Source organism: Marmota marmota, unplaced genomic scaffold (assembly GCF_001458135.2).
Source record: "Marmota marmota marmota unplaced genomic scaffold, marMar, whole genome shotgun sequence".
Taxonomy (NCBI): domain Eukaryota; kingdom Metazoa; phylum Chordata; class Mammalia; order Rodentia; family Sciuridae; genus Marmota; species Marmota marmota.
In genome coordinates this window covers 17,318,458-17,336,866 of record NW_026000168.1, presented here as the reverse complement: position 1 = coordinate 17,336,866, position 18,409 = coordinate 17,318,458, and the positions used below count along the sequence as shown (strand labels likewise).

At 44.1% G+C, this 18,409-nt stretch overlaps 1 protein-coding gene across 5 annotated transcripts in view; it reads left to right on the top strand.

Annotated features, from left to right (window-relative positions):
* Window positions 1–3,324: 3,324 nt before the first annotated feature.
* The window catches only part of Nr2c2 (nuclear receptor subfamily 2 group C member 2), a 54,922-nt gene continuing 39,837 nt past the window's right edge, over window positions 3,325–18,409 (top strand). For 3 of the 5 annotated variants that reach the window (XM_015495055.2, XM_015495056.2, XM_048787160.1), the window contains exon 1: window positions 3,326–3,437. In XM_015495055.2, the coding sequence (XP_015350541.1) occupies window positions 3,378–3,437 (60 nt within the window). In that variant the 5' untranslated portion in view covers window positions 3,326–3,377. Of the gene's footprint in view, window positions 3,438–4,770; window positions 4,851–18,409 lie in introns of those variants that run through there. The other 2 variants (XM_048787158.1, XM_048787159.1) reach the window with 2 other exon arrangements.

Here is an 18,409-nt window from a genome sequence, read left to right as displayed (position 1 = left end):
GTTTTTCTAATAGGTGTACATTCCTCCTTGTTCCTTCTTTAAGCACCTCTAAAGCTGCTGTTGATGATGGTCATGGCTGTTTCAGAGGCAGAAACCCAACTCTGAAATCAGAAATTGTCAGAATTCAAGTGTATAAGAAAAGTTGGCTCCATTCAAGTATAAAGAAAGGCATTTGAGATGGTCCAGGAAGTTGGCGGGGGACATTTGTCCTTCCAGAGATAAGAAGTATTATAAAGTTGCTGTAATAAGATAATGGTGGTGACAAAGATAAGTGGAACAATAGTAAAATAAAAATTGAGAGCCTAGGATTATGTCCACACACGGAGCTATACCTGATTTGTGTCAGATAGGAAAATAATATTGTTCAGTACAAGGCGCTGGAGAATTGATTATCTATTAAAAATTAGAGTCTTACTCGTCAAATTTGAGGATCAATTTGCAGATGGATCAGGAATCTTAAATGTAGGAGCAAAAATTCTTTAACATTTATATATAAGAAAACATGCAACTATTTATAATCCTACAGTAGGACAGAATTTAACCATAAAAGTATAAACTATATAAGAAAATGCTGGTAAGTTCAGCATTATTTTTTTTTTAATTTTTTGTAGATGAATACAATATTCTGATTTTATTTATTAATTATGTGGTGCTGAGGATTAAACCCAGGGCCTAACACATGCTAGGCGAGCGCTCTACCTCTGAGCCCCATCCTAGCACATCATTATCTTTGTTTGTCAAAGTATAGGTTAAAGGGCTGGGGACGTAGCTCAGTGGTAGAACATTTCCCTAGCGTGTGTGAGGCCCTGGGTTCCATCCCTGGCTCCTGGGCAGGGTTATAGGGAAAGACACCTTAAAGAACATAAGTAGATGAGCCAAGGGGGAAAATATTTGTAACTTGTATAATCAATAAATATCGAGGTGCAGGGGTACATGTAATCCCAGCAACTCGGGAGGCTGAGGCAGGAGGATCACAAGTTTGAAGCCATCCTTAGCAATTTGGAGAGACCCAGGCTCAAAAAAGAACTGGGAATAATAGCTCAGTGGTAAAGCAGCCCGAGTTCAGTTCCCAGTTCCAAAATACGACTACTACTGATGATCACAATAGTGAGTATTCAGAATACTTAACCCTTTCTAAATCAAACAGACTACCTACTACTTTTCTGTAACCTAATGTCTATAGTCACTGGCTTTTAGAATTATCTGGGGGCTCCAAACCCTATCTGAAGTTAATTGGTCCAGCAAATTTAAAATGTGCCATAAAGGTCTCTGAGTTACTAAGGCTCCGTGATCTTGGGCAGTCATCTGTAAAATTGACTTCAACTCAGAACTTCAACATCAAGCCACTTCTTTTAGGGGAACCTAATGGAAAGATGTGTGTTTCTCTAGTATTGTTATTTCTATAATTGTTAATATTTCCCTCAGAATATTTCTGAAATACACAAGGCCACATACTTCTTATATCAAAGTACAATTAGAAACAATGCTAGCATCTAACATTAGTTAGATAGTCGCCAGCTGCAGCTCCGTGTGTGGCGTCCTGGCTGAATGACCTCTCTGGCCTGGCTGTTGGGTTTTCTAATTTTAACACCATTCCGTTTTCTGGTGCATGGGAAGGGGTGCTTTTCCCTCCTTCTCTATTAGTTGGAACCAAATTGTAGCAATGTAGTGTGTTTCCCTGTGTTTTGTTTTTTCCTTCTAAAAACAAACTTTAAAAAAATTGGGCTCTTTATTAAAAGAGTAAATAGGCTGGGGCTATAGCTCACTAGGAGAATGTGTGGAACCCTGGATGCAGTCCCCAGAAAGAAAGGAAAGATGGAGAAAGCGGGAAGGAGAAGGGAAGGGGTGGAAGGAGGCCCGGGAGGAAAAGAATGAACACCAGACCCCACCCACCCCCCAGCTTCCCACCTGACCCCGCAGGAGAGCTGAGTCTGCTGTTGGTGGCCTGGTGTCGCAGCTCTTACAGGGTTCTGACGAAACCCTGAAGGCCGGAGCCAGATCTTTTGATACTTGTTGGTCACAGTTTCATGCTCTCGTTTCTCTCTCTCCATTTTGGAGATGATATAATCGGACGGGGAGTTATGATAGAAGTGACTAAAAGCCACGAGCTAAACAGCATCACAGAGGCCCACACTCGCAGCCCTGCAGGTGGGAGCTGCAGGAAAGTGCTTCTGTAAAGTCACGTGTCCCAGGGGCCCAGTCTGTGACTGTGGAGGAGCATCTGTGTACACTGCACGCGTGGTGATGCCGTGTAGTTTTCATGTGCGGATCCTGGGAGTGAATCTCCAGAGCTTTGTTCTCCTATTAAGAAGAGACCTGTGTAGTCCCTAGCGAATTCTCCAAGAATCAAGTCCAGTGGGACTCCCTTGGTCCTGGATTTTCTGTGGTAGAGTTGTTGGAAAGTGCTGGGGGAACAGGGGACTGCTCCTGACCAGAAGGGACCAGGAGTCTACTTCATAAGCAGTGACCTTGACCCTGACCCAGGCTGACATGCTTTTTGATCATCAAATAATTTTCTTCAGTTTTTACTGGTGGTGGTATCAGATCTTTTTTCTTGTTGTATTGGTCCCAGGGGTCTTTAACCACTGAGCCACACCCCAGCCCATTTTATTTTTTATATTGAGATGGGGTCTCACCAAGTTGCTGAGACTGGCCTTGAACTTGAGATCCTCCTGCCTCAGCCCCTGAGTCTCCGGGATCACAGGCGTGCGCCATCACCATGCCCAGCTACATTTTATTCCTCTTAGCAGAGAGCTGAATTGTCTGGTTCTCTCATCATTGAGAACTTTTCAACTGTAAGTTAATAAATTTATGGGTGCTCGGTCCTCATCAGCCCGTTCTCTGCCATGGTGTCTGCCTTTGCACCTGTGAGGTGCGCGACACCTGGGCAGGTTTTGCTTCTAGCATTGCCACCAGTGACAGCACAGTTGATGATAGCGAGCTGGCGCTCTGTGCAGGGTTGATCTCACACCTTTCTCAGATGGCCGCCTTCTCGTTCAGCCTGCGGTGACAGAGCTATCCAAAAAGGTGTGTGTAATTCTGACCTCCCCGAGAGGCGACCCAACCATTACAACCCAGAAGATGATAATTAAACTCCAGAGTCATCTTCATCTCTGTTTACCAGGGGAGGCTTTGTTTCCAAATTGAAATGTTTCTACAAATTAATTTCGGTACTTGTAATTGAAGACGCTGGTGCCACATACTCGGATACGCTCCGCCTGCCCGCCAGCTCAGCCTTCTGTAGAGGGCACAGCCCGTGTCAGACGGCACCAACGATGAATTTTGATTAGTACTATTTTTCACGTAGCCTGGTTTCTCCCACCTGATAGAAGTTGCTGCATTTTTCCAAACAGGTTCTCTAATGATCTTGCTTCACCATGGCTACAAATATGGAGGGGCTGGTTCAGCACAGAGTGGGGACCCAGCAGGTGGCTGAGGTGAGTGACGGGGGCTAGCACCACAGCTGGCACCCTTGCTGTTGAAAGGAAAGAAAAAATCAGTGTGCTCTGTTATTTCCAAATGGTCCCAAGGAAATGGTCACGTGATCCAAATCCAGAGCAGGATGCTGAGGAGGAAAGTGTTAAAATGAGGTAGTGTAGCATTTGTCTGCTTGAACAGGACGGCTGCATACACATTAAAGTGACTTGAAAGTTTACTGCAAGCCCCAAACTAACAGTCTGATTCTTACCAGACTCGTGGGCAGAGTTGTAACTCAAAGGCTTGGCCTTCCTGTCTCGTGCCTAATACTTGGTCAATACTACCAAATGGTGGAGGCCTGGGCATTCAGCAGTAATTGGCCATCTGCCATTGTCCTAACTGCTGAGAAACATGGAGGAGAATGAGTTCTTCCTTCAGTGATCACGAGGCCTGGTTATGGAGTGACTGTAAACAGGGATTGAGAAATGTCACTCCACGGGAGGTAGGTGAGCCTGGAGGTGGGTCTTGAATGACAAGTAAGCACTGGACACACAGACCCGAGTGAGTGAAGTGGAGAACTTTGTGCCAGATTCTAGGAAGAAACTTAAGTCAAACATTTATGTAAAGGAGCTGAGGCATCAGCTTGGCATGTGGGGGCAGCTTGTGGTGTAAACGAGGTAATCCGGGCCAGACCTTGAAAAGTCTAGTTAATCTGTCATCATTAATAACATCATGAATCATGAATATTCACTATACCAGCTCTTATTCTCACAATAACCTTTTGAGATTGGTACTATTATTCTCGTCCTCATAGGTGAGAAAACCAAGGCTCAAAGACATGTAGTTGGCCAAGAGCACGTGTAGCCCCGCAGAGATTCTAACCCAGGTCTGTGCATGTTTTTCAAAGCTCCTTCAGTTAACCATGGGTTATGGTAACCAAGAGCCATGGGAAGGATTCAGCTTTGCATTTGATTAGTTTCTAAGGCAGAGACAGATTTACCAAGGAACAAACAAAGGATTGTTTTTAAACGAAAACTAAGCACATACATGCTAATTTAAACCAATAAAAATAGCAGATTTTTCAGAATTTTAGATCCACCATTAAGTTTAAGGCAACAGTATGTGTAGTTACACCCCCTCCTCCAGCAAATGCAGGTTAGTGTTAATGAAGATGAAAGGAAATAGAGTTCACAATTTAATATAATATTTTGGAAAGGGCCATTAGCAATATGAAAGTATTGATGTTAAAGTGCTTGTATTTATGTTGCTTTAATTTATGAATGGAATAATCACCTCAAAAATAATTAGTTGGTTTTTCAAATATTTAGGGTTATTTTATATTTTATAGGGCTCCTCATTGAGGCTGATTTGGAGACTAGTATATGGATTGCTGCTCTAAAAGGCTATCAGTTCTTTGAGAAAAGTTAAAATAGGTAAATACGTTCTGAATTATACGTTCCAACAATTTGCTAGCTAAAATTTTCTGCCAAATGCCCGATTTCCTTCAAACAATGCAAATTCATGTGTTAACTTGGTGCAAGTGTTTGCCATGGCAAAACATGCATTTTTTTGGAGTTAAAATAATAGGGTGGGGCACAGTGGTGCACACCTATAACCCCAGCAGTTCTGGAGGTTGAGATGGGAGGATCGCAAGTTCAAGGCCAGCCCTGGCAATTTAGTGAGGCTCTAAGCAACTCAGTGAGATGCTGTCTCAAAATAAAAAATTGAAAAAGGGCTGGAGATGCAACTCAGTGGTTCAAGTACCCCTCCCCTGGGTTCGTTCCCCATTACCAAAAATAAATAAAAAAGTTATCGTTAATTTTGCATGCAAGAACAATCTTCCCACTTAAACCATTCCCCATCGTTATTATTTTTAAAGGGTAAGTATGTGTGTTCTTGGAAATTTTGAGCTTAATGAACTTAAGCTGTATATAATCAGATTAGTGAAGTGAGCAGGAGATCCTTGAGTTGACCATCTCAACGCTAGACAGTACCTGGGGGCGAGTAAAGTAACCACATTGAAGAGTTCTGAACAGTGTGGGGTGTGGGACAGCTCATTTGGTCAGTGAACTGTGAAGGAGCGTGTGTGCCTCTCTCCCATAGGTGGGGGGTGGGCCGAGGCCCGGAGTGAGTACTGGCGGATGACAGGACAGGGCTACTCCCCAGGAATCCCCTGTCCAGGGGCTGTGCATGAGATGGGCCACAGAGAGGAGTGAGTAGGAAGGGGCGGGATCCTGGTAGAAAGGTTCCCCCACGTGGAGCTGTGGGCCTTGAGATCATGCCCTGTCACCTGCTGGGTGGGCGATGTTGTGTCTTGGTTTCCTCAGCTGGAAAGTGAGAGTGATAGTAGTACCTACCCGTCCTTTAGGACTGGTGTGAGGATTCAATAAAATAATGTGTAAAGAGTTTTTGGAAGTGCCAATAATAATGTTTAAGAGAGGTTTAGTAAGCTTTAATAGATTTTTAAAAATTATTCACTTGGTTTTTTTTGTTGTTTTAAGTTGTGCTCTTTGTTTTGAGATGGGGTCTCACTGTGTTGTCCTGGCTGGCCTCAAACTCTTGGGCTCAGGCGATCCTCCTGCGGAACAGGTAGCTGCGATCACAGGCGTGTGTCACCGTGTCCAGCAGTGGCATGCTTTTCCTGCAGCGGTGGTTAGTTATGTAAATGACTTTCTCTAGAGTCCCCGGATTAACTTTCTAGAACAGGAAGTTGGATGGTACAAAACAACAGTTTGATGTCTGATGTCAAAATGATTCAGTTACTCACAGCTTAGCATAGATAGTGGTCAGGAGTGGGGACTGCAGCCGGGTTGCCTGATCTCAGTGATCCTTTTCATTTCTGTGGCGTCAGTAGTAATGTCTCTGCTTCCCTTGAGGCGGTGGGAGTTGGAGTCTTCTCCCTAGTTTGCTCAGTCTAGCTGAAAGTTTTTCAGTGTTGACTTGTTGATCTTTTCAAAGGACCAAAGCTTTTGGATTTGTCAGTTTTTTTCCCTATCACTTTTCTATTCTTTATTTGATTAATTTTCACTTAAAGCCACAATAAGTACCATTTAACATTCATTAGGTTGGTTAGAATTAATTAATTAGTGTCGGCGAAGATGCGGAGAAATTGGAAACCTTCCTTTGCTGGCTGCAGTGTAACCCCAATGCCTGTCAGCTATGGAAGTTAATTAAAAAAGAGGGTAGTTGACAGATAAGGATTGGCAACGGATGCAGTGAGACCTTGAGTCATATCGAATTTTGCTTTTCATTTATGAAAGAAATGATTCTTTTTCTAAAGATGCTGCAGTACTTTTTAAACATTTAAGGTTTCCCTCGGTGACTAGAAATTTAAAACAAACACCTGCACACATGTAAATACACAGGCGCTGTCCCACAGGGTCACCTGCACAGAAGCACTTCTCAGCTCTAAGATATTTTGAGTTGGGAGATTTTGAAGTTCACTTGCTGAAGCATTTTGAATGCCTGTGAGCAGGAGGAAGTAAGTCGCTCATACAGCGACCCTGTAAGTGGCATGTGTCTCTGCAGTAGCCTTGGGGTGGCTTTACAGATCTGGCCAAGCTCTTCCCTGAAGGGGCTCCCAGTGGCCAGACACTCTGAACAGGGAGATCCTGCCATGGGTGAGAAAGTCATATCTTACACCTTTATTATTATTTTTTTTTACCATGAAGACTCTGACATCTTCACTGCAGAAAACTTAAACTGTCGCTTCCATGCAGGGGGGTGTTAGACATACAGCCTCGCCCAGTGCAGGGACGGGGCTCAAGGGACAGAGCTGCTGTTGCTCACGTTTCAGGTGTCCGTGTCCTGCAAGACCCAAGTCAGGCTGATGAAATTTGATGAATTCTGCCCTCTTACAGTCTGGACGGTTTGCATTTTCTTGTTCAAGTAGTGCACATACGTGGATCTTAAAGCTAGCTTGCTGGTGTGGAGCACCTCCACACTGCTGTGCACGTCCACTGCCAGTCACCGCTGTCCGTGGCCAGCACTTCCTTTATCTTTCCCAAACTGACTCTGTACCCATTAAACACTGACTACCCATTCTCCTTTCCCCTGCGCCCTGGCTGCCCACCATTCTTTCTATGCATCTGACAACTCTAGGAATCTCACCTATTTTGGGACTGGCTCATATTACTTAGCATAATGTCCAAAAGGCTCATCTGTGTTGTAGTGTGTGTCAGAATTTCCTTCCTTTTTAAGGCTGATTAATATTCCATTGGGCCACATTTTATTTATCTATCCATCCTTCAATAGATATTTAAGTTGCTTTCACCTCTTGGCTACTGTGAGCAGTGCTGCTGTGAAGAGCCACCCCCCACAGCCCCTCACAATCACCGTCCTGCTTTCAAGGAGAGTCACACAGAGCTTGTTATTTTGTGACTGGTTTATTTCATTTAGCTTAATATTCTCAAGGTTTAGGATCTATTCTATTTAATTGGTCTATGTATATGTGCTTTTTATGCTAGAACTAGACTGTTTTGTAGTAAGTTTTGTAATCAGTGAGACATGTCGCTTTGTTCTTCCTTTTCAAGATGGTGCCTAGAGGTGCCATCAGAATGTTGGGATATACTTTTGTGTGTCTGAAAAGAAATCATCGGGATTTTGATAGGCATTGCTGAATCAGTGTGGCTTGGGTATTTTCAGCATCTTGACATCACAGTGTCTTCCAACTCCATGAACATGGGATAGCTTTCCACTTACTTAGGGCTTCTGTAATCACTTACAGCAGTGTTTTGTAGTTTTCAGTCTTTTTTTTTTTTTTCCCTCGGTTATTTTTTTAAGTATATTTACTTTATTTATTTTTATGTGGTGCTGAGTGTGGGACCCAGTGCCTCTCATGTGTGAGGCAAGCATATCAGATCACATCAGCTACAAATGGAAATAGTTTCTCTTCCTTTCCCATTTGGCTGCCCCTGCCCCCTTTTCTGCCTGATGGCTTGGGCTAGAACTTTCCGTGGTGTTGAGTAGAAGTGGCCAAGGTGCAGACGTTCTTGGCTCCTCCCTGATCTTAGAGGAGAACCCCCAGTCTGCCGTCCTTGAAAGGCACTGCCATCAGCAGTGGCTCTTCACGCCAGGCCTGCGCTATGTGGAGGTGATCTCCTCTGTTCCTACTTGGCTGAGCGCCTGGATCCTAAAGGGGATTGAATTTTGTCAGGCTGCTTTTTCTCCATCAACTGAGAGGATTGTGTGGGATGGGTTTTCCCTCATTACACCAATAGGGCCTGTGACTGATGAGTTTAGGTGTTTGGAGCCACTCCTGCGTTCTTTAGTAAACTGCTCCTGGTCGTGCTTGCGTACCCCTTTAACACGATGCTGAGTTCAGTTTGCTGGTGTGTCCTTGAGGATGGTGGCATCATTGGATGGTGACGGTCGGCTGCAGTTCTCCTGTGTCTGGCTTTTGCACCAGGTGATGCCGGCCTCATAGAATGAGTTAGGAGAGTCCCTCCTCTTCAGTTTTTGGCAGAGTTGGAAGGATGGGTGAAAATCTTCTTTAAATATTTGATAGGATTCCGCAGTGAAGCTATGTGGTCGAGCACTTTTCTCTTTTGGAAGGTTTGATTGCTTATTTGATCTCCTCATAGTTCTAGGTCTACGCTGATCCTCTGTTTCTTCATCAGTCTTCGTAGGTTGTGTGTTTCTAGGAATTGGTCCCTAGGTGACGTCTAGGTTGTCCAATTTTGGGGGCACAGTTACCTATAGTACTCACTTATAATCCTGTTTGTTGCTGTAACATCTAATAATAACTCTGCTTTTATTTCTGACTGGACATTATCTTTTGACTCGCCATCATGGATGGGGGACCTCATGGTCTAAGTGAGCCATACGCCCACATCTCTTCCCTCTGTCATCCCAATAAGACGTGTCTGTGCACCGCAGGAGCCATTGTGCTGTTGTATAATCTGCCACCTGCTTCCTGGTGTCTCCAGTGGCCTTGGAAGACTCTCTGCTGTTTTCCATACAGATACATCAGAAGAATGTTCCGGTGCTTCTTTCCTGTGGAAGCATTCCTCCTCAGGCCCTCTGCCCGCCTCCTGCTTGTGTTTCTGGCTTGGTCAGCCCTTCTCTCTCGTTCAGATTCTTTGTTTCCTTGAGTCCCTGTTTTTCTCCTGGTCTCTTCATAACTTTTTCTTTCTTTGTTTTTTATGGAGAACATGCTTCCATGGCTTCCTGGGAAAAGGTGCCTGGGAGACAGGTGGTGTTTGATCTTTGAGATCTGAGCCTGTCCTGATCTACTCTCCCGTAATAGAAACCGAAGTTGAAAGTGGTTACTTCGGAGTTTCAAAGGCATTTCATTCTCTCAGCTTGGAGCGTTGCTTTTGAAAGGTCAAGGCCGCTCTGCTGCTTCTCTCTAGAAGGCCTCACTGGGCTGAGGCTGCTCTGGGGACCTCCTGCGCCTCCCCCTGGGCGGTGCTGGAGCCGCAGCCTCCTCCTTGGGCCTCGCCCCTGACACCTTCCACCCCCCCACCCCGTTGTTAAGATGGTCTCTTTACCCCTTGGTTCTGAAGTTCACAGTTTGTCCCTTAGTGGATGCGTTTTTCAAATCCATGATGCTCAGGGCTCAGGTGGTTCTTTGGGTTTAGAAATCTACATCCTCCTCTTTTAGGAAATTGCTTTATACTATTTCTCTGAGAATTTCTTCCTCAGTTTTGTTCAAGACTCTTTCTAGGACTTCTGATGAGCTGGAGTCTGGACTCTTGAGCTGATGGCTTCGTTCTCTCCTGTTCATCTTTCACTCTCAGGGCTGGGCGCCACGCCCCTGCCGCTGTCTGTAGGTTGCTTTCTTAGAGTTGAATATTCAAGTTTTTCCAGGTGAGAATTCTCCAGTTTCGTGTCTGAGAGGTGTAGGCCTTGTTGCCGCTGTCCTGTCCTAGTCTGTTTGAAAGCTGTGGCACAGGACATAGGAGTGGGGCCGGGGTGGAGGGTCACCCTAGGCTGTGTGTGGGGGCCTTGCTGCTGATGGGCTGAGCACCGCCCTGCACCTCCCTCCCGCTCTGCCTGTGACCCACGCAGCCCCTCGGGTGGGTGTGACTAGCCAAGATGTCAATCAGTCTGCTGACCACAGGACATCCCACACAAGACTCCACTTTTCAAAATCCTATCCCTTGCCTTATTTGGGTGGAATATTCTACAGGATGTCTTCTCCCCAATTATAGAGGGGTTTCAGGGGTGCTGTCTCTCTTGGCTCTTGCCTCCCTTTCTTCCCTTGCCTGAGCCGTCCCTGACCCCCGAAAAAAGCATTTCTGTGTTTGTGTGGTCTTTTAGTTGCCACCCTGGCAGCTGGTGACGCATCACCTTTCCATACCTCTGAGAGGGGAGGGGTCAGGGCTGGACCCTTCACCGGGCAGATGTGTCGTCTCTGGGTTTGGGCCTGTGGCTCAGCATGTCTGCACACAGACTTCCGGTTTCCTGCAGTGGAATGAGGCCCGCTGTGGTGGTCGGGGGTTGCTCCTCACCACGGAAAGCTGGACCCTGGTTTTCGGCCTGCTTCTTAGCCCAGCTGTCTGAGACCCAGAGTCCCAGATGAAGCCTTCTCAGGGCTCCGAGGGGGCGTGGGCCAGCTCCTCGGTGCTGTGCGCCTCTGCAGCTGTGTCCTTTCTGCCGGGTCAGCTTCCGCCCGCCATCTGCTGTCCGGCTCCCACGTTTCTTAGCATTTGTGACCCCCCTCATCTCCTGACTGCTCTTTTTGTCCTTGTGCATTTGGGCATTTTTTATTGTTCATTTACTCATACTGCAATGTGATTTGGTAAAGAAATGGGGGTAGCAAATGTACCTGTTCTCTGCATTTAACGGGAAGTCAGGAAGTACTTGTCCTTGTAAAGAAATTGTCATTGTTCACTGATGGACTTCAAGGGGCTCCAGAAATATCCCATTTATTTATCATGAAATTGTTAGAGTGCTTCCTGCATGCTGGATGAAGGCTTTGCAACACGAGGTTCTATTCTGTTAGAAATAGACGGTGAATATCTCACCACAACTAAAATGTCAGTGTCGGGATGCTCCTTTGGGGAAGAGACCCATGGGAGTTAATGTCTGGGTCTGTCCAGGAGGATCTCAGACGGTGGCGTTGAAATGGAGACCTGAATGGTGTAGGAGTGGTTCTTGTGAGTTTCTGGGGTGAGGCTACAGAGGTGGGGGGCATACTAGGCAGGGAAGCAGGGGATGACGCTTGGAATATTCCAGAGAGTGTCTTCATATTCTATAGAATGTCTCCCTACAGGACAGCCCCAGTGAGGCCTGTGTGGCAGGAGCCCAGGGCAGAGGGGACGGGGTCAGGGGGAGAAGCCGGGCCACAGCATCTTGGCCTTATAGGCTGCGGTGAGGGACTTGTATGTTGTTTCCCATGTGCTGGGAGCCATCGGAGAGTCTTCATCAGAAGAGGGACCTGTTTTGGGGGGCTGGATCGGGAGCCTCCAGGGTGCAGTGCGTGCGGCTGGTCTTCGCCCTGAGCACCGCGCTCCCTTCCTAGGGTGAGCAGATGCATGTCCTTAATCCTGCAGTGGAATTTCACTGAGTGGCTGTGTCCATCCTGTATGATGTCCCTGCCCTCCCTGGTCTGTATTGATTGAATCAAACTGCATCCCCTGCAGGACTACATTGGTAAGATTTCTTCTGCTCTCTAAGAGTTGGAAAGTGGACGTCTCTGACATTACATAATGCGGGCGTTTCTGAAAACCCTGTGTTCTGTCCGCTAAAAATAACAGCTTATAGAAAAATAGGACTTGGCACAGACCGGGAACTAGCAGAAATAATAACCCTAATAAAAATAAAAATAGCACAGTTACAAAGATACATTAATCCTAATAATGAAACTTAAGTACAGGATTTTGTCTTAAAGTGAAAATAGTTTTATGGAAGAAAATATGAGGAAGGGTTAAAGATGCCAAGTTCCTGCCTGAGACTTGAGAGAAACGTATGCAATGTATAAAGACTGGGAGAAGCGCGCAGTGGGACAGAGGACGGGGGACGTGTGGTGGGGGATGGTCCTGATGTGAGCAGGCAACATACACAACGCTGTGCCTCCCCCCCCCCCCCAATCCTGTGATGTCACCCAATGATACAAAGCTTTGCAGAGTTGGGAGCGGTCACTGTGAATCAGTCTGGTTTCCGCGGGTGCTCTGACATCATTTCTGTGACAGTTTCATAGGTCACACATTTAGAGATAACATGACAGCAGAGCATCCATCCTAACGGTAACCCTCGTGTGTGCCAGACACCCTGAGCTGTGTAAGTGTGTGATCTCATTCAGTCTTAAAGCCTGTCGCTGTGTGTGTGCGAGGGCTGAGGATGGACCCACCCAGAGCCTTGCACATGCTAAGCAGGTCCTCAAAATCAAAGTATGTGTTAGGGTTCAAGCCCGGGTGCTCAGGTGTCCAGTATGCTCGTGGATTCTATTAGGGTAGAGACGCACCCCTGGGGACAGTTGGTAGAGCTAACCCGTCAGCCTTGTGCAAGTCAGGCAGGTGAGGAACTGTTACTGAGGGGTTCACACTCCTCATGATGCTTCATCAGCCCTTATCTTTGGGGGTTGTGTTGCCCATCTCTTATTTATGAGGTCTTCCCTACCACATGGCCATGATTGTTAGATTGTTTTCTGGAAGATTTAAAGTTGAACTTTCTAGATTTAGAATTTTGAACCTCTTGGAATTGACATTTTAGCCTAAGATGAGGATTTATAAGGGTCAAGTATCCGTAACTTTATTATTCATCTTTAAGAGGGTCTTGAATTTTCTCAGTCCTTCCAACTTAAATGTGAATTTTTAAATTAATTTGTTACATTATATACATACAGAAACAACGCCTGTTGGCTTCCAAAATTGAGATTTGCAAATACTTAATCAATTTGAAGAAAATTACATTTTTTTATGATATTGATGGTGGAGTTTAGAATCTATCATGGCAAATTTTTTTTTCCCAAAAAGATCTAGCGTTTCCTAATACTTTGTTTTATGATGCTGTTTATAAATATCAGATTAAAATTTTAATGTCCAGTTCTTGCTGGCATATAGAAATGCAAGTAGTTTTGTTTTTGATTTTTAAACTTGAGCAGTTTGTTCTTATTAATTCTGGTAATTCTAAACTCACTTGGGTTTTGATGGCCTCTGATTTAATGGTAGTTTTACATTTTTCTTTGCTTTTTCTTTACTATTCTGGTTTGGATAGTCTAGTACAATGTCAAATGGAAGTGGCGATAGTAGGCATCCTTGCCTCGCCCTTTGTCATTTTAAAAGAAGGCTTTTAGCAGCTCTGTGAGCTTTTATTGACTTTTTATCAGATTAAAGACTTTCTCTTATTCTTAATTGTAATAAAAATTATTTTGTTGAGCAGATGATGAATTTTATCACTTCTTTAAAAAATATTTTTATTAGGTGGACACAATATCTTTATTTTATTTTTATGTGGTAGTGACAATCAACCAGTGCCTCACACATGCTAGGCAAGCGCACTACCACTTGAGCCCCAGCCCAAGCTAACCTCATTTTGACTTTAATTTTATACACACTCTTGACTCAATTTGTTAATTTTCGTTCCTTCCTTCTCTCTCTCTCTCTCTCTCTCTCTCTTTTCTTTTTTATTTTTTTAAACTCCAGTGTTGGGGATGGAACCCAGGGCCTTGCATATGCTAAGCCCTTTTTGTTTTGAGACAGGATTTCTGGTAAGTCGCCCTGGTTGGTGTTGAACTTGCAATCCTCTTGCCTCCACCAGCCTCCAAGTAGCTGAGATCACAGACATGCACTGCTGCACCCAGCTCTTGGCTAACTAATTGTTTAGGAGTTTTGTCTCTGTGTTCGTGAGTGAGGGTAACTTATAATTTTTCTTGAGTTTTTCACATCTTCTAAAATGGAGTGAAAGAAGATTCCTTCATTTTCTGTGCCCTAATAATTTACATGAAGTTGGAATTGGTGTTCCTGGGATGCTTGTAGAACTTGCCAGTAAAATATTAGTACCTAGAAAAATTTTTATGATTCCACCTAAGAAATTGTCCATTTGGTCTTAAATTTGAAAATTTATTGTCATACGGTTCTTCAGAATATGCTTATTTTATATTTTTAAGATTTGAAGCATCTCTAGTTATAGCCCCTTCATCCCTAATACTGTCATTTTTCCTTTATGACTTTTATACATTGTTTTGTCTTTGATTAATTTCTGTCCCTATTCTATTTTCTTTTGCTTTTTTTTTTAAATCTTAGGATGGATTCCTACCTTCTTGATTTGTTTCTTCTTTTCTAATGCAAATACTAGATTATATATTGTCTTCCAAGTACCACTCTAGCTACATCCATCCCCAGGCAACCACTGTTTTGTTTTGTTTTTGTTTTTTTCCTGTTTTAATGAATTCACAAATTGTTCTCCAAAAAAGTTATACAAGTTCATATTCCCCCCAGCTGTGCCACAGAGTTCTGGTTGCTCTGTGTCTTTGCCAATACTTGGTGTAATCGGTATCTTTAATCTTACATGTGCACTAGTTTGTGGTTTTAAATTTGCATTTCTTTATGACTAATGTTGAGCATCTTGTGCTTATTTGCCATATATCCTCTTTGAAATATCTCTTCAAATCTTTTGCCTATTTATTTAAATTGAGGTCTTTGTTTTCTTATTAAATTTGGGGTTTTTAAAATATATTCTGCACGCATGTTATTTATTCAGATATATTGGAAGAAAATATTTGCAATCTATGACATCTTTTAATTCTCTTGATATGTCTCTTGAACAAATTTTATTTTGATGAAGTTTAATGTATTTTTTTCATTTTTATTATTTGGGTTTTTTTATATCCTATCTAAACATTGTTAACTAATCTTAGTTCACAAAGATTTTCTCCTATGTTTTCTGTAGGTGTTTTATAGTTAATTCTAGGTCTCACTTCATCTTTAATCAATTTTTTAACTTAATCACCGTGTAATCAGTAGACTGGCCTGAATGACACAAGTTTTTGAAATTTCTTGGTTTTTAGTTGGGTGTGTTACCTCCAGACTTTTTTCCTGAGTGCCTTCAGACATATTTAACTATAGAAATATATAGTTCTTAGTTGTTGTGGGAATTTTGTTTTTGCTTTCTGCAATGCTGGGCCTCCTGCACGCTGGGCAAGCTCTGTACCACTGAGCTCCATACTCAGCCCCAGGGATGCGTAGGTTTTTAAGTTGAAAGTAAATGGAATCACACTGGATGTGAGATTCTGATCAATATGATCCCTTGATAAAGTTAATATTTTAACTGTGGCTCAAATATAGAGATACATACATAATTCTGTTTCTATTAATTATATAGCATTACCAAAGATCGGGTTTCTATTTGGCCACTCCACTGTAGGTGTGTGTTTAAGTTGTCGTACCGCAAGGATCATCTTTGTGCTTCTCTCCTTGGGCTCACATGTGGGAGTATTTCTATACACAGGAAGAAGCTGAGTTGAAAGTCCAGTCAAATTGTATCTTCCAAGTTGGGAGTGTGTGTGAACAGTTGTTAACAGTTTTTTCTTATTTTAAACACCGGGCCTCACACTGATAGCTGGACTCTAATTAAATGAGCCCAGGTGCTGATCCATTCATTGAACATGCAGTGTGGTCCCTTGTTCTAGGGGTTTTCAATTCCTTCTGACCTAGAGCCCTCTTTTTATTAGTATATTTTAAGATGACCTTTTACTGTACCAAAATGATATTCATAGAAAATGTAGCCACTTGTACAGAAATAACTTCAAAAATCAATATATTAGCTACATTTGGGAAATAAAAGGAAAGCAGTTTGTTGTGTCAGCGCGTAGCCCTAGGGGCCATAGAGGATGCTGTGGAGGAGTGATGGTTGAGGGTGGTAGGGAGATAAAGCTCTTCTGTAGGGGAAACGCACACAGTGGGACTGGAGTAGAAGTACTGTTGGAATAAGGAGGAGACTTGTATGTAATGTAAGAGAAAAACAGGAATTGTCCAAAGGAGGCCGTGAGGAAGCCTGCTGTCCCTGCAGAAGAGCCGCACCTTACACAGAAGCACAGGTTCAGAGAGTCCCCCTGATGTGGTGACACAGTGAAGCCACCATCTGTGGCAGAAAACAAGCACCTTCTTCCTTGAAATCTCCCGGCATTGAGGTTCACCTTTAGTGGTTCATACTTTAAAAAGTCTTTAAAGTTGTAGTCTTTTATTGGTGTAGGAAATAGTGAATCAATAAAAATGAAACCATTTTTTCTGCTAAAACCAAAAATCGGCTTTAGATAAACTCCTCTTTTAACCCATCTAAGAAAGAAAAAACTATGCACCTTTAATTGAGCAAACTTAGTGAATGCAATGTTAGGTTTCTTAGCATTGCCAATAGCTAGCCAGGTGTGGTGGCATAGCCTGTGATCCCAGTGGCTTGGGAGGCTGAGGCAGGAAGATCAAGGTCAAGACCAGCCTCAACAATTTAGTGAGGCTCTAAGCAACTTAGCAAGACCTTGTCTCAAAATAAAACATAAGGGGCTGGGGTTGTGGTGCAGTGGTAGAGCACTTGCCTAGCATGAGTGAGGCACTGGGTTCGATCCTCAGCACCACAGAAAAATAAATAAATAAAATATAGATATTATGTCCATATACACCTAAAAAAAATATTTAAAAAATAATAATAAATAAAAAGGCCTGGGGAGGTACCTAAGTGGATATGGGCCTTGGGGGTCAATCCCCAGTAACCCCCCCCCCAAAAAAAAAAAAAAAAAAAAAACGACTTCAAATAGCTGTGGAGATGGAACGACTCCTATTTTACCTGCTCAAAAAACCAAGTCATGTCTTTCCCCTTTGGATTGAGATTCCTGGGTGTGTGGTACAATCTGGAAAGTGGGTGCCATATTTGTTGAACTGCATTGCTTTAAGTTAGTGTGCATACTGGTGTCCGAGTTGAAATTTGTGGTGAATCTCAGTGTGAACTTGTTTTTAATACATCCTCTTTCTCAGCCTCCTGCTGCAACCTTGTGGAAGCGTATTCACAACCTCTTTCCTCCGGCTCCTTCCCTGGGCTTCCGTGCAGTCTGTTCTGTGGTGACACCATCTTCTCATGCGTTGTTTGCTGCATATTAACCCAGGTATCGAGTCTCCGTGTCCAATAGGAGACTGCCCAGGCTGGCTTAGTGACAGGTGTTCTTGTCTGAAAGCCTCAGAATCTGGGTCACTTACAGCCCCACCTGTACCCTCACTGTGACTTCAGGAGGTCCCTTTCTTCAGTGACCTTGGGGGCCTGAGACTGAGACTCAAGCCTCTCTTTGGGCCTGCAGTTCTCTTGGTTTCCACCAACTGGATGTAGGAGATTAGCTCAGTTCTGTCACTCTTGTGGGTATTCGTGTGTGTGTGTGTGTGTGTGTGCGCGTGCGTGCCTGTGTGTCTTTATTTCATTAATTTATCTTTATGTGGTGCTGAGGATTGAACCCAGGGCCTCGCACGTGCTAGGTGGGTGCTCCACCGCTGAGCCCTAGCCTTGGCCCTGTTCTTGTGTTTAGGTTGTTGTCTTCCCTTTGGCTGAAAGAGGAACCTTCAGAGACCCTGGATTCGTGAAAACATCAGCCTGCCTCGTGTGAGGCTGCAGGTGTTGTGTGCAGATCATCTGGTTCTCCAGATCTTCCCTCCTTACAGTTTTAAACCTGCTCTGACCGGCTGGACCCCATGGTGATGTTCTGTGAGCCCTTAGGGAAGGTGATCTCTAAGCGGAAGGAGGCTGCAGGAGAGAATTGAGCAAAGGCAGCAATCTGGGTGAAGGGAGAACTTTGTAAAGCAGGGTGCGTCTTTTCCAGAAGCAGTTAATCCTGTTGTTAATAAGACAGGCTGCTTCAGCAGCTGGTGACACAGCAGGAGCATGTCGATTTTGCTTCCTTGGTTACAGGGAGTGATAGTGTACTTGACCTTCAGCAGAGCGGGGTCACAGAGAGGGCATCTTTGAACAGCCTGGTCTGGAATCTGCACTGGCGGGGTTGGGAAGCTCAGGCCTGTGAATTCCCTTGTTGGGCCCTGTTTGGCCTGGAGGCTGCTGAGGGAAAATGTAAATA